Source organism: Lissotriton helveticus, chromosome 2_1 (genome assembly GCF_964261635.1).
Source record: "Lissotriton helveticus chromosome 2_1, aLisHel1.1, whole genome shotgun sequence".
Lineage (NCBI taxonomy): Eukaryota > Metazoa > Chordata > Amphibia > Caudata > Salamandridae > Lissotriton > Lissotriton helveticus.
The window spans coordinates 1,058,140,488-1,058,162,508 of record NC_136059.1 but is presented as its reverse complement, the minus strand read 5'-3'; the positions used below and the strand labels follow the sequence as shown (position 1 = coordinate 1,058,162,508).

At 51.5% G+C, this 22,021-nt stretch overlaps 1 protein-coding gene across 2 annotated transcripts in view; it reads left to right on the top strand.

Moving 5' to 3' along the window:
• VPS13A (vacuolar protein sorting 13 homolog A) overlaps positions 1 to 22,021 on the top strand; it is a 2,196,319-nt gene that overhangs the window by 1,942,233 nt on the left and 232,065 nt on the right. For both annotated transcript variants that reach the window (XM_078675860.1, XM_078675861.1), the window contains exon 67: positions 13,233 to 13,356. In XM_078675860.1, the coding sequence (XP_078531986.1) occupies positions 13,233 to 13,356 (124 nt within the window). The remainder of the gene's footprint in view (positions 1 to 13,232; positions 13,357 to 22,021) is intronic.

The following is a 22,021-nucleotide window of genomic DNA, read 5'->3' as shown; positions in this document are numbered from 1 at the left end:
GGAACTGCCTTGTACAGGAGCGGGACAATGTTCCCATTGTGTATAATTAACAGTATTCCTCCTGGTATTAGCTTTATGCAGGTAATGATTGCCAAAGTGTTGGTAGCAAAACAAATCACCATAATTTGCAGAATCTAAATACAAATCTTCAGCATCAAAGGCAGCATAATATTTCAAATCAGAAAACAAAGCTTCTACGGCCTGAACATCCCAATCATCAGAACGTATATTTTGTTTAATTACATCCCCCATAGAAACCCTTGAGACATTTGGGACATTTATAACTTCTGTGGGCCCGTGGATTTGAAATCTAATAGCATCCCACACAATCCCATCTAAGACGGGCCAAGCAGTGATGTTTACAAAAGCCAGGTTCCTCTTCAATCTGTGTGATGAGGAACGGGGAGCCAATGTTCCATTAATATGCCGAATGCATGTTCTCTCTTCTCTTCAACATAGTGTCCATTGACAAGGCGGAAAAAATACACCACAAATCCAATAGACATGAACAGGTAAATCGAAAAAAGCACCAACCAAATGTAGGTCCAAGGAGGAATCAAAAAATGTTTTTTAAACCATGTTGCAAAAACAGAGATTTTTGAAGGGGTCTTCGATGTGTGAGAGTCAGTGTCAAATGAAAATCTGGACTCTGTAGCCAAACAGGTTTGCAAATCAGGCATCGATAAGTCAGTGTGGTAAGTATATTCAGTCTCATCAAGGTGAGCATCAGGTGATGAACTCAAGGAGTTGAAACGGCAGGCATCTCGAGGGCAACATCAGGCCTGGGGTTAAGAGCCGGGGCAAAAACAGAATTTCTCAAAATCGATGGACATGAGGTTGCCGGAGTCATACTAAGAAGAATCGGCCACTCTGTGTAGTTTGACATTGTCAACGGAGATATACAGATTTTTTTCTTTACGACCTGGAAGTGGTGGTAAAATGACTGTCTTGTGCCCTTCCCGCCAAGCACTGGAACTGGAGCTCAATATGAGGGACCAAACTCCTTCTTGTTTTCGATCTTCTCTCGAACCAGTTCTCCAACTCGGGGTAGCCAGCCAACTACCGGAATCTGCAACTCAGCATCAGATGTGGAGGGCAAGTGTTCCTTTGCAAGACTGTCTCTCGTCTTTTGTAGATCCTGAAAAACATGACAATGTTCATCTACGTCAAAGGAGGCAGCAACCGCCGCCTGGTCTAGACCGTCAAGGTCCGGGACGAACATTTTGATACCAAAGAGCATTTCGTATGGGGTCCGCCCACCCAGAGACCTTCTAGGGAGATTATTAGGGGCACGCTGTACGCTATTGAGATGGGCCAGTCAGTTGCTGCCAGTGCCTATAACCCTAGCTGTCAAAGACTGCTTTAAATCTCGGTTCATTCGTTCCACAACACTATTACCCTCAGGTCTGTATGGAGACGAAAACTTGACTTGGACCCCCAACGAACTCATGGCATCCTTGTACGCCTTAGAGGCGAAAGCAGGACCCTGATCCAAATGGAAGGTACCACAGGCAAAACTCCCTACAAAGACAGGCAAGTCTCTTATGACAGTTCGCGAATCAGCGCTGCGCTGTGGCCACACCCATACAAAGCGCATGCAAGAATCAACTGCAACTAAGATGTACTTATACACAGTATCAGAGGAAAAAGGACCGCAGTGATCTAAATAGACACAACCAGGTGGTCTATTAGAAATGTACAACTGTGTCTGGGGCGGGACGCGTAGCAGTTAAAGGCTTAATCTGCTGGCAAATCATTGAAGGACATAATCACGGGTCTGTTTGTACAGTCCCCGCCACCTGAAACGTTGTTGCAACTGAGACACAGTAGCCAAAACGCCTGCATGTGCAGACGCAAAACCTTCATGGGCAGCTGTAATCAGTGTGGACCTGTGGTCCGCGTTGGGAATCAATCTTTCACCAACGTCCTGTATTTTCACATAAAGAACTTTATCCGGACTTAAGTGATAAGAATACTTTGAAAGGAATCCTTTAGGATATTTACTTCCCTTCTCAGTAGCCACGACAGCCGCCAAGATGTCATCATCAATCTTATTTTTGGAACCTGTAACTGCTGCAACCAAACATGTCGATACTGCTTATTTTGCGGCCTCATCGGCCAAACTATTGCCAGCAGCGTGAACTCCCACGCGCTGATGACCGAGAGTATGAATCACAAACACGAGTGGCAACTGCTCTTTAAGCTCAGCCACTCAAACCCAGATCATTTCATGTTTTATCGTGCTACCCTTGGAATCACGAAAATCATTCTGAACCCAAAAGAACAGGTTTTCATTGTAAGACTGGACACAGTAGTAAGAATTACTAACAATAAGAGTCGTCACACTAGGATCAGCGTGCTCCAATGCAAGCATTAGAGCACTGAGCTCTGCCAATTGCGCGGTACAGTCCCCTAATGTCTGCGTATGCACAACATTGGACTTGAATACATCATTCATCATGGTACCTACCACAATGGCGCAAGCTGAGATGTATGCGTGCTTAGACCCATGCGTAACTTGCGCTGAACCATCAGTGTAAATGATACAATGGGAATCCTCCAAAGGTGGCATAGTCAATGGCGCAGGATGAACAAACTCATACTGCAGAAACTCTTGTGACTGTGAGGAGGCATCAAAAATAAACGTGACATTCGGAGACGTCAAAGATGCTGCCCATTGTATCCACCGTGGGTGCAAAGCTTTAGAATGTGGTACACTGGCTTTCGTCACTGCCTCTAGGGCTGGATACGGGGTAACAACCAACATGCGTTTTCCCTGCGACAGTGCACATTCCTTAAGAATCGCCATTTGCACTGCTGTCAAATCTTTTTCCACAGTGGAAAACCGCATTTAAGCGGAAGTGTGCAAGTGTGACTTGTGAGCGATAGGTACTGTGTCACCTTTGTTAAAAGTAAGGTAAGTGAAACCCACCGCCCCAGGGATGATTCTTATCACCAGGTTGGTGTGATTATCACAAGTCAGAAAAAATTTAGATTCTAGAAGATCAGCCTGCAAAAATTGCAAAATGGCGGAATGTTCAGGCAGCCAGCATGATTTGGTAAAAGTAGGTTGCATCAAAGCATACAAAGGCTTGAATTGCTGGGCATATTCGGGAATGTAAGTACGCCCGAAATTCCAAAATCCCAGCAAGGACTGTAATTTTTTCAGTGTCGTAGGAGCGCGCAACTGTGCGCATTTCTCCAAGAAGTGAGGAGCCCATCCTCGACCTTCATTGTTGAGCTCGTAGCCCAAGAACAACACTGTGTACTCTGCCATGTGAAACTTTGCAAAGTTGAATTTGTAACCGAAGTCCGCAAAGTTACAAATAATGCAGTCAACGTGACACAGATGCGCCCAAATTTCGTCGTCTGTGAGATAGATATCATCCACATACGAACACGCATCTGGATCAACTCTCTCCAAGAGAGAGATGATACGGGCAGCAAACACACCTGCACTATTCTTATAGCCCATGGCCAGGCGTTTAAATTGGCGATGTTTACTGCCACTTGTAAAACTGGTCCATTGGGAAATTAGACTATCCAAATTGTGGGCAAAAAAAAGTTGGATATGTCAAGTATGGTCTTAAACGGTTTTCGCACAAGACCATCCACTAAAGCAGAGCCGTGGGTATTCTGTACTGCACAGGTATGGCAATGCGAGTTTAAATGCCGGTAATCCAATACCAAACAGTACGAACCGTCAGGCTTGGTCACAGTAAAAAGTGGGTTATTCATCGGTGACACACAAGTTTCAATCACTCTTTGATATTCTAATTCTTCAAGGATTTCCGCAACGGAAGCCTTAGCTTCACGCCGGATGGGATATTGAGGTAAGGGAATCTTACCTTACCGTAAGGGAATCTCGTGGTGCAGGGAAAATTTATTCCAACCACAGTGAGTACGGTACAGAGCCGGCGCAAGGGCCTTAGACCACTCTTCTGCAAAATTCAGCGCATGCTCCTTAGACACTGTGTGCGTTAAACTAGGGAGGATTACCTCTTCCCCTCTCGGAGCTGCGAGAACAAAAGGTGGGTGCCAGTCAGACTCCGCTAACAAAATGTCATAGGTAGTTGTAAGATTTTCCCCAAAAAAAACTTTTATGGTACGTTGTATGTCACCTTCAATTAAAAGGACAATTTCAAAAAGCCTATCAGGGGGAGCTACTCTAGTATCAGCTGTCTGTCTCTACAACAACATATTGGTCAGTTGCTGTCACCTTCAGTAGTGAACGCAGGGCCTCTCGCACTATGGTAATCTCGGCTGGGCTGTCCAACAACGTCAGCACCCATGTCTGATTCCGAAGCTGCGTTCTCACTATCTGTGGCATATCTCGCTGTTAAAGCGGCAACTTTCTTTTTCTGAAACTGGGGCCTTTTCTGTGAAGAATCGTCCTGCTTGCCTTTTCCGTTTATTGGGCGGGGCTGGTCGCGACTCTGCTGGCCACCCCTACCTCTGCCGTCGCCTCCACCACCGGACGAAGAGGTCGATGTGACCTGTAAAGAACGTGGAGAGCGTTGATCAGGAACCTGAAATCTATCAGGCGACTTAATCGTAGAGCGGTCGCGCAAATCATAAATGCGCTCATTAGACGCAGGCATGGGTAATGGGGGACGGCACTCCTGTTTCTGTTGCTGTTTCCCCCGTTTTTTATTTTTGTTCCATTTTTTCTTTGGAGCATTGGGTTGAACGTCCGTCTCAGACTTCGAACCCTGAGGTTGTTTTTTATATTTAGCAGAAAAGGGCTTGACACCTAAACTATTGCGGCCAATGGTTTTATAAGCCGCCGTAATAATTTTCGATAACTGTCGGGGTTTGTCGGCATCGGGGACATCACGTAAGGCATTAGCCACTTGAAAGTTCACCGCATCTCCCTTTATATTAGAAAGGACCAGATCGGAAACTACTTCAAATGTGCCAACGAGTCTCATTCCCAATTCAACCGCAGCCTCAGGTCCGTGTTCGTCCTGAACGCGTTTAATGACCGTCGGAAGGACAGCCATTGACAGAGTGCCGAAGCACCTCGTGTACACTGCCGCGAAAATCCTACCCCATGACTCACAGTCACCTGCTTCTGGTACCAAGTCCTTGGGTAAACTAATTGTAAGAATCCTGTGTTTTTCAATGGGAGTCGAATTAGGAAATACTGCTTCCAGCTGGTCAAACTTCTCGCAAGCCAAAAAGGCATATCATCCTTATCCTGGAGACGCTTGCCCATTACTGCATTGACCATCACGGGACTAAGATTCATTCTGCTTGGTCCGGCTGGAAGAGCCGCAACACCAGGGGCCCGCCATGGAATTTGCAGGTAATATATTGAACTAGGGCCCGAATAACACTGATAGAAGAGTTATATAGGGTCCGTAATTCAGCAACGGGGACTTGACCCGCACGAGGATGCGGGGTGAATCCAGCCAAAACCGGCCAAGAAGCGCCCAGAATGGACAAAGGACCTAATCTAATCGCCGTTACACTGTGGGGAAGGGCGCCATTTAACCAAACACGGTGCTGCCATGCAGAAATCGGAATCTCCTGTGTCCTATAAGGAACATACTCCAGGGGCACGGCTGTGTGAGTATAAGTCTCAAATACCTGAGTAGCTGCCTCCACAGCAGGAAAGTCACCCATGAGTAGAAAATCTCAAACGGGTAAGCAACCTCAGCACTCACCACCAAAATAACTGCCATGCCCTCCAAACCAACGCTATAAGCCTGCAAATGATTGCGGACCGCAATGGGACTATGCTGCGGTATGTCAACGTTAGCTATAGTGACACAGAGAATTAGAAGTAAAATGTAAAACAATGTAGCACAACTGGGTAGTAATTGAAAAGGAAACCGTTTTGAAAGATTCAAGCTTGAAAGGACCTGTGTAACTATAGGTAGGTTTGTCCAACACTACTGTTAACCGGAAACAATAGTGAAGGGGCTAAGGACTGATAGAAGTACTACTCAAGCGTCATGAAATAAGACCACCATCATACGGGCGCCATGTAGCAGGGATTCTGCTCCTACACAGAACTGTGCATAGAGACTTGGAACCTCAGTGAATTAGGGTGTGCCAAAACTCACCTTAGTAGCCAAAATCCCATACCAGACTAGCAATCAGTGTCTCATTGGTTCTTGCTTAACCCCAATGATTAGACAACCGAGAACATGGAACTTAGAATACCTCAGGCAATGTGGAACACATGAACACTCTTTCGTCATACTCTCATAACAGTCCAAAACAGGGAGTAAATAAAGACACGTGCATGTTTGAAATATTTATTTCTAATGCGGTGTTCTCATGCACGGTATTTTAGCTAATACAAGCAGACATATTATAATCAACAAGATTATCAGCATAGTTACTATTCCATAAAATACAAAGGAAGAAAGCATGTTGCAATGCTAAATGGAAAACAGTTTAGACTACACCTATACCCCACCCTCCCTAGCTAGTAGGCTATTTTATATCTACAGAAGGTCTCTTGGGATTACAAGGGCAGCCCCATACCTCTGGTCCTAGCAGAAATGCATCACATCAATTTCTGCACCAGCTCTCTGCATGCGAATGTTCTCCAAGTATGTGCGATCATGCCTACGCAGTGCATTATTAAACGCGCCAAAATCAGAGGTGGCCACAGCTGCATATCTGTTATGTCTAGAACATGCGCTGATCAGCCCGAACAACAACCACTGTGTTGAAATAACCTTGAAGGCCTCGGCACTCACTGTTCAGACAAAGCCTACCAAGCAAGGCTGCTAATATAGAAAAACATATTATTCTCGTGTGAAGCAAAACACTCTGCTAAACTCTAAACATTTATAATAATGTGTGCCGTGTGCAAAGGCAACAGAAAGGAAAAATGGCATTTAAACTTCTAATAAGCTCATACCAACTTAACACAGTGTAAATGCAAGGCTCATCCCCATGACAGCTTCTTTCCTTTCTGTTTATCTGCTATTTGGAACACTGTTCCCATATTCTCACAGTTTTTGTTTGTGATGGCTCAGCGTTGTGGCGCAGAAAAGTTCTCCGAAGAAAACTGATGTTGGCGCGCCGGGGTGGGGCTTATGTGACCTCGCTGACGTCACGCCCACGTACGACGTCAGGACGGAATCACGTGGTACCGCCGGCGGCGCGCAGAGATGCTATGGCAAAAAAGATTTTCCAGATCCAGTCTCACGCCTGGGGATAATTCTACATCTGAAAGAAACAGGTTAGTATTAGATTCCTTACCTTAGAATTTTCCCAGGCGTCACACTGGATCCGGAAAGTTTTGTGTAGCAGTACCGTGGCTCCGCGTCCGTCGTCGGCGTTGTTCGCGCCTTGATGATGTCGTCGGAGTACTTAGACACCGCCCTCGCGCGCTGACGTCAGTTTTTCTTTTTTCCGCGCCAGCAAGCGCTGATCCAGAAAAAGTGATACCCGTAGTCATTTTTTTACCTACCTTTTTCGATCTTTTGATCTGTTTTCGAGTCGAACGACTCCATCGGTGCCGGTACGGATGCCCGGGTTCAAGCCCTGTGCCGACTGCGACCGACTGATGTCGGTTACCGACCCCCATCGCCGGTGCCTACATTGTTTGGAGTTCGACCACGATGACAAGTCGTGCCCCGACTGCCGGGCCTTGACGTCGAAGGCTAGACGGGAGCGGTCCCGTAAGCTCCTCGAGCTCCGGCAGTCGGCCCGCGCCGTTCGGAGTCCCGGTCCAGGAGGAGGTCGAGGGACTAGTCGCGGGGCCGGAGTCATCACAGCTCGTCGAGTCAACACCACTCGTCGGGCTCCAAGTCCTCAGGTAAGATGCACAAGAAGTCAAAGCAGCGACACCGCTCTTCTGACTCCCCCCAACGCTCGTGCGATGTGGCCGGGGGTTCGGGCGACACCGCCCACGCGGCTCCACCTGAGCCGCAGGCGTCACAGCCAGCCCCACACCCTCCGGTCCCTGGGCTTAATGCAACGCCGGAGGAGATTCGTGACTTCCTCGTGGCCATGAGGACTCACTTCCCTCCGTCGAGGGTTGTCGGCGCGCCTTCGGGCCCCACAGCCCGACCGGGGGCCTTGGCGGGCCGGCGGCTTTGGCCCCGGCGCCGTCGGGTGCTTCGGCCCTGGCGCCGTCGGCGACTTCGGTCCTGACGCCGCAAGGCCCCACTAGATCCGGGTCCGTATCCGGGTCGCCGCTGGTCGACCTCACGACCCCTCCGCCAGCGCCGACCCCCAGGGTGTCGCCCCCGGCGCCGTCCCCGGACGACGTCGTCCCCGATCCCTCCCTCGGTCCGGATCGTGCATCGGACCGGCGTCGCTCGACGCCGCATTCGGCACCGGCCGAAGAGCTTTTCTTCTTTGATCCGGCTCCATCCTTTGACCCTGAATTTCAGGAGATGAAGGATGAGGAGGGTTGGGAGGGGTCTGAGGACCCTCTGACATGTGTGTTTCAGTCCTTTCAGGACTGGACAGAGGAGCTAGGGGAGGCCAGTGGTCTAGACACCTCACCTGACACTGGTTTTGTCTCCCCTCCTACCGTGGCTACGGAGGAGGGGGCTGCTTATAGCGTGGTGCTGACGCAGGCAGCCAAGGCCTTGGCGCTTACGCTCCCTGTCGCTACTGTGAGGCCTAATATCCTCACTGAGGTCCTTAGACCCCAGGCTGGCTCTCCGGAGCCTTTACTGCTGTTTAATGAGGCTCTCATGGACGTCCTGTTGGGCACTTGGTCCAGGCCCGCTACAGGGGATGTATGTCAATACATCGCATAGTAATACCACGCATGTCATTACAACGCGGGTATTACTACGCAATGTCAATGACATCGCATACCATTACATCGCATACTTTTACCACGCATGCCATTACAACGCAAAGGCATGCGTGGTAAAGCTATAATTGTGGTAAAGGTATGCACGGTGAGTTTCATCCCTACCCCTACAGCTACACAACAGACTACTCCCACCCCTACACTACCCCAACCCAAAAACACTACCACACTACTACGCTACCCACACTACTCCCACCACTACACTACCCTAAACCCTAAAACACTACTACGCTACCCACACTACTCCCACCCTTACACTACCCTAAACCCTAAAACACTACTACGCTACCCACACTACTCCCACCCCTACACTACCCTAAACCCTAAAACACTACTACACTACCCACACTACTCCCACCCCTACACTACCCTAAAACACTACTACGCTACCCACACTACTCCCAGCCTTACACTACACTAAACCCTAAAACACTACTACGCTACCCACACTACTCCCACCCTTACACCACCCTAAACCCTAAAAACACTACTACACTACCCACACTACCCCCACCCCTACACTACCTTAAACCCTAAAACACTACTACGCTACCCACACTACTCCCACCCCTACACTACCCTAAACCCTAAAACACTACTACGCTGCCCACACTACTCCCACCCTACACTACCCTAAACCCTAAAACACTACTACTCTGCCCACACTACTCCCAACCCTACACTACCCTAAACCCTAAAACACTACTACGCTACCCACACTACTCCCACCCCTATACTACCCTAAACCCTAAAACACTACTACACTACCCACACCACTCCCACCCCTACACTACCCTAAACCCTAAAACACTAATACGCTACCCACACTACTCCCACCCCTACAATACCCTAAACCCTAATACACTACAATAAACAAACACTACAACACCACACTACCCTAAAACCTAAATCACTACACTACATAAACACTACACTGCCCTCCCTAATACACTACACTAAACAAACACGACAACACCACAACACACGCTAAAACGTTTTAAAAAAACACACACAACACAAACATTACCACACTACTTTTAAACTACCCTAAACCCTACAAAAGTAACCCCCACCCCATGCACAAACCCCCTTGCCTCTCTCCTCTCCAGCGTCGCCGTCGGATCCTGCTTCCTCCTTCCTGCTTGCTTCACGTCGTTGTGAGGAAACAGCCTAAGTTTCCTCACAACGACATGGATAGCCACCGCCACCGCCATTACACATTACATTGCATGCGTTGTAAAAGCGCATGCGATGTAATGGTATGCGTGGTAACATCGCATGCGTTGTAACGCATGCGATGTAAAAGCAACACGTGGTAAAACCCGCGTAGTAATGGCTGTTCCCCGCTACAGGCCCTCCTGTGGATAGGCACGTCGCCAGGCACCACCGCCCAGCTCCGGGCGACCCTAGCTTCCTGTCCTCCCACCCCACCCCGAGACCCTGGTTATCCAGGCCTCCACTTCCCAATCCGCATTCCCGACTGCACCCACGGATCGGGAATCCAAGAGGTACGAACAGTTTGGTAAGAAACTGTTCTCGTCCCTTAGCTGCGGACTGCGGTCAGTCAACACCGCTTGCCTCTTGGGCCGTTATACCCACTCTTCTGTGGGTTATGGTTGCGGCCATGCTGCCAGAGTGCCCGGTAGGGGCCCAGGCGAAGCTCGCTCAAGCCCTCGCGGAGGGATGAGACGCAGCGCGGTATTCTATTCGATGTGGATTGGATACCATGGACTCACTGGGCAGGGCGATGTCAACGACAGAGGCGGTTCGCCGCCACGCCTGGTTGAGGTCCGCCAACTTTTCGGCTGATGTCCAGAGCGCCCTCATGGACATGCCGTTTGATGGCAGCCACCTCTTTGGTGGCAATGCAGATCATGCGATTGAAGGCTTCAAGGACTCCAGGGCTACGGCCAAGTCCTTGGGCCTGTCGCCCCTGCGTCAGCAGCAGTCTGCCTTTCGCTCCTTTCGTGGCCAAGGAAGGGGCGCCCCCACACGTCTTGCCAGCCATGGGCCGCAGCCTAACATCCAGCGTGGCGGCGGACATGGTAACCGCCGTGGCGATGGCCGGGGACAACGGCGAGGCCAGTCCACATCCACCCCCGCAGCATCCGCCTCAAAGCCCTCCTAGTCCGAGCTTTCAGGCCCATTCGACATCAGTGGGGAGCAGGGTTCGCCATCACCTCCTTCACTGGCGCACCATCACATCGGACAGGTGGGTGCTGCAAATCGTCCGAAGGGGCTACTCCCTCCCCTTCGAGGTGACCCCTCCAGCCATGCCACCGCAATACCACAGCGTGTCGGGGGATCACTTGAGTCTTCTGCAGGAGGAAGTTACGGCCCTCTTGGCCAAGGGGGCCATCGAGCACGTTCCTGGGCCAGAAGTAGGGTGTGGTTGCTATTCCCACTACTTTCTGGTTCCCAAGAAGGGCAAAGGGGGCCTATGCCCTATCTTGGACCTCTGGGACGTCAACGGCTTCCTCCGGAAGGAGAAGTTCAAGATGCTGACTTTGGCTCAGGTCTTAGCTGCTCTAGACCCAGGAGACTGGATGGTAGTGTTGGACTTGCAGGACGCGTATTTCCACATCCCCGTCCTGCCAGCCCACCGGCGCTACCTGCGGTTCACGGTAGGCCACAAGCACTTTCAGTTTACCGTGCTCCTCTTTGGCCTTACCAGCGCCCCTCAGGTGTTCACGAAAGGTGATGGTGGTGGTCGCAGCTCATCTGCTCAGATTAGGGGTGTCAGTCTTCCCCTATCTCGACGACTGGTTGTTAAAGGCAGGCTCGCCTCAGACAGTCGTCAGCCTCCTCCAGACTACGGCCGACCTCCTGCACCTGCTGGGGTTCTCCATCAATGTGCAGAAGTCGCACCTGTGCCCCTCACAGAAGCTCCTCTTCATCGGAGCGGTTCTGGATTCGGCGCAGTTTCGGGTTTATCCTCCCGAACAGCGGGTTCAGGATATTCAGGCTCTGATTCCGATCCTTCAGCCTTTATCCCGAGTCTCGGTCAGGTTGACTCTGCGGCTTCTGGGGCTGATGGCCTCCTGCATCCTTCTGGTGCATCACGCCAGGTGGCGGATGAGTGCTCTGCAGTGGGACCTGAAGTTTCAGTGGGCCCCGCATCAGTGCAACCTGTCCGACCATGTCCTGATCTCGGAGGGCACTGCGAGGCACTTGCAGTGGTGGCTCATGGACCGCGATTGGGTCAGCGGCAGATCCCTCTCCCTACCCCAACCGAAGCACGTAGCTGTGACTGATGCGCCTCTCCTGGGTTGGGGGGGCCACATGGGAGAAGCGGAGATCAGAGGCCTCTGGTCTCCGGTGGAGTCCCGGCTCCATATCAACCTTCTAGAACTGCGGGCGATCCAGCTTGCACTGAAAGCCTTCCTTCCCTCTGTCCGGGGAAGTGTAGTGCAGGTGTTCACGGACAACCCCATCGCCATGTGGTACTGCAACAAACAGGGCGGGTGGGGTCGTGGACCCTATGCCAGGAGGCTCTGCGTCTCTGGCAATGGCTGGCACACCAGGGCGTCTCCCTGGTGGTTCAACACCTGGCAGGTTCTCTGAACACCGGGGCGGACGAACTCTGCCGTCGGTGCATGATGGATCACGAATGGCGTCTGAACTCGGACGTGGCGCAAGGTCTCTTTCAGCAGTGGGGAGAGCCTTGGTTAGATCTATTCGCCACAGAAGAGAGCACGCAATGTCCTCAGTTCTGCGTGTTGGAATTTCCAAAGCGGCACTCGCTCGGAGACGCTTTTCGTTGAGAGTGGAGCTGCAGCCTGTTGTACGCCTTTCCGCCTATACCACTTCTGCCCAGACTGCTGAAGAAGATCAGTCGCGACCGGGCTCAAGTCATCCTTGTGAATCTAACACTAACTACTGTTCCTTACAGATATATCGTTACCGAAGGTAAGTAACTTGTGCAACTGTTCAATACCTGTAGCAAATGCTTTGTGCTTACATAGTTATAGATTCAGATGTTATCTATGACGCCACCTAAAGAGGTGGAGTTTGTCCACACAGTCCTCAAAACCACACACAAACACACACACCACTACTCCCCCCCCCCCCCCACCCCACACACACACTTTGGTTCAAAGTTAGCACTGCCACATGAAGCATTGAAGTGTTGTCATAAACACCATGTTGATGTTTTATTTCTGGCATACCCTTTTTCAATCACTGCAATGATACAATAACAAAATTTCAGAAATACAAACACAAAGTGAATCTATAAATGATGCAGCTGCATAGCTATTGTTAAAGCTACATGCTGTCTTGAAAACAAATCACAATGCCAGGAGGCACAGGATTAAAGTCAATTAGATAAGCTTGCAATACCTGTGTTACAGTCTAACTTTTTTCTGGTAAACATTTTCACTTAATTAGCATTCTCAATGGTTTTTCTTACTTTTTTCGTTTTACGTGTATGTAGGAGCACAGAAAGGAGGAGCAGCTGGATTCTTCAAAGGTGTTGGGAAAGGTTTGGTGGGAGCAGTGGCAAGGCCTACTGGTGGAATTATAGACATGGCTAGCAGCACTTTTCAAGGCATCAAAAGGTAAAAAGTATTCATTGCCATTTTCAACAGCAAAGTTGTATTGCCTGTCTTCAAGTCTTTAAATGTACCCTTTTGGTTGCATAAGTTCTATTGTAAATTATCAATAATCTAACAACAACCTATACAACATACATTGGTTGCATTTGATTTTTGTTGCTTCTTTTTTATCTTCACTTATATGATTTATATGTAATATCTTTTGCTGTTGTCATTTGGTATAAAAGTGTCACAGTTTCATATGCTTGAATGTTTGTTTCTGTGTCCATGTATATCAAATTCAGCATCAAAGCACTATCACATTTCTCTGTACAGCCTCAACATCATATCAGTGTTTCTTTGCCTATGTTTAATTTGTTCAGTTATCTCTACGTTTCTACCCCAAGTCATTTGTCCTGTTAATGTGGTGTCGATTATGGTTTAAGCCCCTTTTGCAGCTTATATATTTTTTTAATCTAATTTGTGAGTCTTATGACTGTCTTTCAGTGGGCGCTTAAATCATTAGGAACTAGTAAATAACTTCAGTCTCTGTATTTTAATTGTAAAGATGGGGAATTTGTGAAAGTGGGTTTGGGTAACCAGGGAATGTAAAGTGTCTTTCAGAAACTCGCTCTTGCCACCTCTTCATTTGAACCCCTTCCCAGTCATCAGGATGAATCCACAAAACGTTTCCATAGCATAACTTGTCACAATGTCATAGACAGAGCTTTGTGAATCCAGTGGCAATGATGTACACATCTTTTATTAGGGCGATGACCATTGGTGCAGGGATTGCACTTATTTTACAGATATGTCACTGCTCATCGCCACCCAATGTGGTGAGGTGGATTACATAAAAGGACTTGCCCAGTTCATTCAGTTCCCTTATCCCGTCTATGTGCTGGCACTCTAGAATCAATGGGAGCTATATACAAGGGCCCTCGTACATGGCTTCAACAGTCACACCCAGTGCTGACTGTCCCTTCCATGACTCACTATGATTCATTAAAGGGTGAAATTTTAACTAATATAAGCCAACTGTGAAAACATTTGAGCACTACAAACCCACTATTTCTGTTTGACAAAATTGTTCTGATGGATATTTCTAATCAAAGATTCATAACTTTTTTAATTTCTTCAAGTGGCAGACTTGATCAGGAACTTTAGACAGCAATTGCACCTGCACACGTATACGTGGAGCCAGCGGCTTCACATCGCCTTTGGAAGTGATGGCACAGAGCTGTATATAGGTACGACTCCTGCACACTGACATCAGTAACATTCTTTCTGCACGCTTCAACGCATATCCAGAGCTTGTCTTCCAACTTTTGTCTGTATTTCACTAATAGCACATTCGTTTTCTCATACAGTATGCTAGAGACAATGTCTGCCCCAAAAACCACAGGCTTCCGACCTGTGCTGCTACTGCAAGAAGTAGATGTTGATTGATTCAGTGTTCTGTCACAGATGCTTCCTCATGTACCCAAATGGCATCAGGAAATGAGAGGCAAAGCTGTTCATTGCTGAGCGCAATAATTATCATAGGACCTGCTCCAAACAGCAGACCTGCTCCTGCTCCAAGTCGCGGGCTGGCCCTGCACCAGCTCACCATTTTCAGGTAAGTCAAACATGCAGTCAAGAGACAAGTGTCACCACAAAAGGAAGAAGTCCATATAGGATTTGTCTCTTTCCTTTCGCTCCTGCTTTGTAGCGAATGTGCGTGTCTGCACTTGACAGACTCTGCTCTGCCCTCGTTGTCCGACTGCTGTTAGGCTGTTCACAGGATGCCTGTAGTTCCCCAGGCCTTCTTTGATGCCGCAGCAGATAAAGGACTTTAGGGAGGCCAAGCTGCAACTTTCCCAGATATTGCCAATGCCCTCTGGAATGCCACGGAGCTCTATGAAACTGCAAGAGTCCTCAGTTGGACTTCCGGTGGCGGGGCCTTTTCCAGCATCGAACAACCCTATTGGGCCTTTGGCTGGCCCATGTCTCCATGGGCCTCTACTCCTATGCAAAATACCTTGTCAGTTGTACCCGATCCAGTGTGCAGGACTCCACTCCTGTGACACCTATTCCAAATACAACCCCTTTTTCCGAGGCCTACCATGTTACACTATTAATAAGTCACAGACCCTAACTTTGGAAGACTCCAGTCTCCTGCTCGATGCCAGAACTTCAGTAGGCTGGTCGCCTTGTACCGATCATATTTGGACAATATTCAAGATTTGCAAAATGTCTCATGATGAGGATGGCAAAGACAAGGCAGATAACTTACTCCCTCCTCACTATACTGATTCTGGCCTGTATTTAGATTTACAGAATGCCTGGATACTTCCCTGAGACAGAGCTGTACTCCCCACTGGGGTTCCACTCAAAGAAGAGCGCCTCCTTTGAGTTAGTTATCTACAGAGCAATTGAAATTCTGAACCTTCAACTACCTATGATAGTAACTATGGCAGAATTACTGACTGAAATCTTGCAGTCTTTGCCTGCGACATCAGAGCCCCGCTGCATTTGAACAAAGCTTTAGCAGAAATATTGTTAGTGACCGAGTCTAAACTTCCTAGGGACCCCCAGCAAGTCTTTCAGTTGTAAATATCAGAGGCCTGCTCCTGGGGACCCAGATTTTCTGACCAAGCACCTGATTCCTGAAACATTGGTGTTTCAGGCTTCCACCAGCAAAGTTAAACCCAATGCATTTCCTTCTGCGACATCAGACAGGGAATCGAGGCACATTAACACATTGGGGAAACATCTTTTTCTCTGCCAGTTTGGCTTTGAGATCTCTGAATATGTCTCTTTTCTTCTGGTATATAGCTGGTGCAGTTTCTACGTCTCATACTTGTACTAGTATGATGTAGCACTATTCTGACATTTTTTAGACGTCTTGTCTCCCATTATCTTTTGCTCTTCCGAGCTACTTGGGTTGCTGTCTGGCTGTTCTGCCACAGCCTTCCCCATTGTCCGTCACTGTGTTGTCGGCTCAGTGCTTTGGGCACTTTCTGTTGTTCTGTCGCAGACCCACGTCCCCCTGGGGTATGGCAGTGGTATCTATTCTAAGTTAAGGAATCTGCGGCTAGATGTCTCTATCAGATATACAAGTTACTTACCTTCGGTAACCATGTATCTGATAGAGACATTGTCTAGCCTCGGATTCCTTAACGCCCACCCATCCTCCCTGTTCTGCGAGGACCTTCCCAAGTGGGTTTCTCCATTTGCCTCTTTTCAGTTGCCATTGGTTTTTCTTTCACGGGTGCTCACATTGTTGTGCCCCTTTAAGAATTGCCATATGCGGCTGACTCCCTCCAAGGGGCTTCTTTCCTGTAAGATGGTGCCCTTTGATTCACCTTCTTCGGGAGATTCATCTTTTTCTTCTCTTCTTCTCCTGCTGCCTTCCCTCCCTCTCGCCTTCTCTCCCTCCCGCCTTCTCTCCCTCCCGCCTTCTCTGTTGACTCAGGGCTCTTGTCTCCTCTATAGTCGTCTTCTTTGGGGATCTGTTGAGCTCTGTTTCAGACCTCCATTATTATAGGAGAAGTGTCAGTCTTTTCATACCTTCCTGCAGTGGATTGTTGTTCTTTCTGGGCTCCGTCCTTGCTGGACGGCACAGTTCTACATGTTAATAACAGTCTACTCTGAAAGAGACACGTTAGTATTAGATTCCTTACCTTAGAATATCCCCAGGCGTCAGACTGGATCCGGAAACTTTTGCGCAGCAGTACCCTTGCGCGTCGGTAGGCGTCGTCTGCGGCTCAGCGTCCGTCGTCGGCGTCGTGGGCGCCGTGATGACGTCGTCGGAGTACTTAGACGACGCCTCCGCGTGCTGACGTCAGTTCTTCTTTTTTCCGCGCCAGCAAGCGCAGATCTGGAAAAAGCAGTAACCCTAGTCACTTTTTGACTAACTTTTTGATCCTTTTTGATTGCTATTTCGAGTCTCTCGACTCCGAAACGGTGCCTTTAGGGATGCCCGGCTTCAAGCATTGTGACGATTGCGACCGGCTGATGTCGGTCACGGATCCTCACCGCGTCTGTTTGTCGTGTATGGGCGTCGACCACAACGACAAGGCCTGCTCCGACTGCCGGGCCCCCTCTCTTCGAAAGCCAGGCGGGAGCGGTCCCGTAGGCGCCTCGAACTCCGGCAGTCGGCCCCGCGCCGTGAGAGGTCCCGATCCCATGGGAGGTCGAGGGACAGGTCGCGGGCTCGGAGCCACCACAGCTCCGAGAGTAGGCCGCACTCCTCCGGGTCGAAGTCGTCGTCAGGTAAGAGGCACAAGAAGTCCAAGCGGCGTCATCGCTCCTCGGACTCCCCCCGACGCTCGCGCGATGCGGCCGGGGGTTCGGGTGACACCGCCCACGCGGCTCCGTCGGAGTCGCGGGCGCCGCGTGCAGCTCCACACCCTCCGGTCCCTGGGCTGAACGCGTCGCCAGAGGAGATCGAGCGCTTCCTCATGGCCATGAGGAAACTCTTTCCTCCGACGGGCTCCGCGGCGCCTTCGGGCCCAGCGGACCCGTCTGGGAGCCCTAGCGGGTCGGCGGATCCGGCCCCGACGCCGTCGGGTGCTTCGGCCCTGACGCCTTCGGGCCCGGCGCCGCAGGTCCCCGTTATCCCGACGCCGCCGGTGCCTTCGGGCCCGGCGCCAAGGGGTCCAGTTGTTCCGACGCCGCCGACGCCTTCGGGCCCGGCGCCGCAGGATGCCGCTGGTCCTCCTTCGGGATCTGGTTCGTTGCCGGTGGATCTGACGACCTCCCCGGCGTCGGACCCTCAGGTGTCACCTCCGGCACCGGCCTCAGGCGGCGCCGTCCCCGGTTCCACCTTCGTTCCTGTTCCGGCGTCGGAACGGCCCCGATGGGCGCTGCTCCAGACGCCAGTTGGAGAGTTCCATCTCTACGAACAGGCCCCATTAGATGAGAAACCTGAATTTCAGGAGATGGGTGATGAAGAGGACTGGGAGGGGTCTGAGGACCCTCTGACCAGGGAGTGTCAGTCTCATGAGGACTGGGCAGGAGACCTTGGGGAGGCCAGTGGCCTGGACACCTCTCCAGACACTGGTTTTGTCTCCCCTCCTTCCGTGGCATCGGAGGAGGGGGCAACTTATGGTGTGGTGCTGATGAGGGCTGCCAAGGCCTTGGGCCTTGAGCTCCCCGTCGCGGCCGTGAGGACTAACCTCCTCACTGAGGTCCTTAAACCGCAGTCAAGCTCGGCCGAGCCTCTGCTGCCCTTTAATGAGGCCTTGACCGACGTTCTGCTGGGCACTTGGTCCAAGCCCGCTACGGGTTCGCCCGTAGATAGGAACGTGGCCAGACGCCACCGCCCAGCCCCGGGCGACCCATGTTTCCTGTCCTCCCACCCTACCCCCGAGAGCCTGGTCATCCAGGCCTCCAATTCCCAGACCGCATTCCCGTCCGCCCCCCGGACCGGGAACCCAAGAGGTATGACCAGTATGGGAAGAAGATCTTTTCATCCCTTAGTCTAGGCCTGCGGTCTTCTAACACCGCCTGCCTCTTGGGACGTTACACCCACTCTGTGTGGGATAAGGTCGCGGAAGTGCTGCCAGAGTGTCCGTTGGAGGTACGGGCCAAACTCGGCCAAGCCCTTGTGGAGGGCCGGGATGCAGCCAAGTATTCCATCCGGTGTGGGCTGGATACCACTGACTCGCTGGGTAGAGCGATGGCAACGACGGTGGCGGTCAGACGCCACGCCTGGCTGAGGTCCGCCAACTTCTCGGCAGATGTCCAGAACACGCTTATGGGCATGCCGTTCGATGGCCGTCGCCTCTTTGGCGACAAGGCAGACCATGCGCTTGAGCGTTTTAAGGACTCCAGGGCTACGGCCAAGTCCTTAGGCCTCTCGGGCCAGCGCCAGCAATCGGCTGCCTATCACTCCTTTCGTGGCCACGGAAGGGGTGCGCCCACACGTGCCGCCAGCCACGCACCGCAGGGCAATACCCAACGCGGTGGCGGCCGTGGGAACCGCCGTCCTGGTGGTCGGGGGCAGCGGCGAGGTCAGTCCACACCTTGCCCCGCAGCATCCGCCTCAAAACCCTCCTAGTCCGTGCTTTCAGGCCCATGTGACGCCAGTGGGAGGCAGGGTTCGCCATCACCACCTCCACTGGCGCACTGTCACGTCGGACAGGTGGGTGCTGCAAATCGTCCGAAGGGGCTACTCCCTCCCCTTCGAGGCGACTCCTCCAGCCATGCCACCGCAGAACCACCGTGTATCGGGGGATCACTTGCGACTTCTGCAGGAGGAAGTTACGGCCCTCTTGGCCAAGGGGGCCATCGAGCGCGTTCCTGGGCCAGAAGTAGGGTGTGGTTGCTACTCCCACTACTTTCTGGTACCCAAGAAGGGCAAATGGGGCCTACGCCCTATCTTGGACCTACGGAACGTCAACGGCTTCCTCCGGAAGGAGAAGTTCATGATGCTGACACTGGCTCAGGTCCTGGCTGCCCTGGACCCAGGAGACTGGATGGTAGCGTTGGACTTGCAGGACGCTTACTTTCATATCCCCGTCCTGCCTGCCCACCGGCGCTACCTGCGGTTCATGGTGGGCCACGAGCACTTTCAGTTTACCGTGCTCCCCTTCGGCCTTACCAGCGCCCCACGGGTGTTCACGAAGGTGATGGCGGTGGTCGCAGCTCATCTGCGCAGGTTAGGGGTTTCAGTCTTCCCCTACCTCGACGACTGGTTGTTAAAGGCGGGCTCGCCCCAGTCAGTCGTCAGCCACCTCCAGACGACGGCAGACCTCCTGCACCAGCTGGGGTTCTCCATCAATGTACCGAAGTCACGCCTGTGTCCCTCTCAGAAGCTCCTCTTCATCGGAGCGGTTCTGGACTCGGCGCGGTTTCGGGTTTATCCGCCCGAACAGCGGGTCCGGGATATTCAGGCTCTGATTCCCATCTTTCAGCCGTTATCCCGGGTTTCGGTCAGGTTGACGCTGCGGCTTCTGGGGCTGATGGCCTCCTGCATCTTACTGGTGCATCACGCCAGGTGGCGGATGCGGGCTCTGCAGTGGGACCTGAAGTTTCAGTGGGCCCAGCATCAGGGCAACCTATCCGACCACGTCCTGATCTCGGAGGGCACTCCGAGACAGCTGCAGTGGTGGCTTTCGGACCGCGATTGGGTCAGCGGCAGATCCCTCTCCCTTCCCCAACCGGAGCACGTAGTTGTGACGGACACGTCCCTCCAGGGCTGGGGAGGCCACTTGGGAGAGGCAGAGATCAGAGGCCTCTGGTCTCTGGCGGAGACCCGGCTCCACATCAACCTTTTGGAGCTCAGGGCGATTCGTCTGGCACTGAAGGCATTCCTCCCCTCTGTCCGGGGGAGTGTAGTGCAGGTGTTCACGGACAACACCACCGCCATGTGGTACTGCAACAAACAAGGCGGGGTGGGGTCGTGGATCCTTTGTCTTCGCCTTTGGCAATGGCTGGAACGCCAGGGCGTGACCCTGGTGGCTCAACACCTGGCAGGTTCTCTGAACGCCAGGGCGGATGAGCTCAGCCGTCGGTGCATGATGGATCACGAATGGCGTCTGAACTCGGACGTGGCGCAAGGCCTCTTTCAGCAATGGGGAGAGCCTTGATTAGATCTATTCGCCACCGAAGAGAACGCGCAATGTCATCAGTTCTGCGCGTTAGAATTTCCAAGGCGGCACTCGCTCTGAGACGCTTTTCGTCGCGAGTGGAGTTGCGGTCTACTGTACGCCTTTCCGCCTATACCACTTCTGCCCAGAGTGCTGAAGAAGATCAAGCGCGACCGGGCCCAAGTCATCCTTGTGGCTCCGGACTGGGCGAGAAGGTACTGGTATCCAGAGCTGCTCAGTATGTCAGTCGATCCCCCGGTTCGTCTGCCTCTTCAGGAAGACCTTCTGTCGCAGCAGCAGGGGACGGTCCTCCACCTGAACCTGTCCAGTCTCCACCTCCATGCTTGGAGATTGAGCGGCGACAGTTGAGGCCATTTGACTTGCCTCCTGAAGTCTGTAACGTCATTCTGGCAGCCAGGCGTCCCTCCACAAAATCGGTATACGCCTGCAGGTGGAACAGATTTGTGGCATGGTGCACAGCAAAGGCTGTGGATCCTCTTGCTGCCCCTCTTTCTGAGGTTCTTCTCTTCCTTCTTTCTCTTGCCCAGCAGGGCTCTGCTCTGGGCACTATCAAGGGCTACCTTTCTTCCCTTTCAGCCTTTCTGAGGCTGCCTGATCAACCTTCTTTGTTCAAGTCCCCTATTGTAAATAGATTTCTAAAGGGCATCACTCACACATTCCCTCCTGTTCCGTTTGTGATGCCTCAGTGGGATTTGAACCTGGTTCTTACGTTTCTGATGTGAGCTCCCTTTGAGCCACTTCACAACTGTCCTCTTCACCTTCTTACTTTGAAGACTGCTTTCCTGGTTGCAATCACCTCTGCCAGGAGAGTGAGTGAGCTCCAGGCCCTTTCTTGTACTCCACCTTTCCTTTCTGTCCATCCGGACAAAGTGGTGTTGCGTACCAAGCCATCTTTCCTGCCCAAGGTTGTCACGGCCTTCCACATCGGGCAGTCTATCACCTTGGCAACCCTCTTCCCACCACCGCATCCCTCTAAAGAGGAAGAGCGGCTCCACCACGGACCCAAAACGTGCGCTCTCATTTTACTTGGACCGCACACGCCAGTTCCGGGTGGATGACCAACTCTTTGTTGGTTACGTGGGCACTAAGAA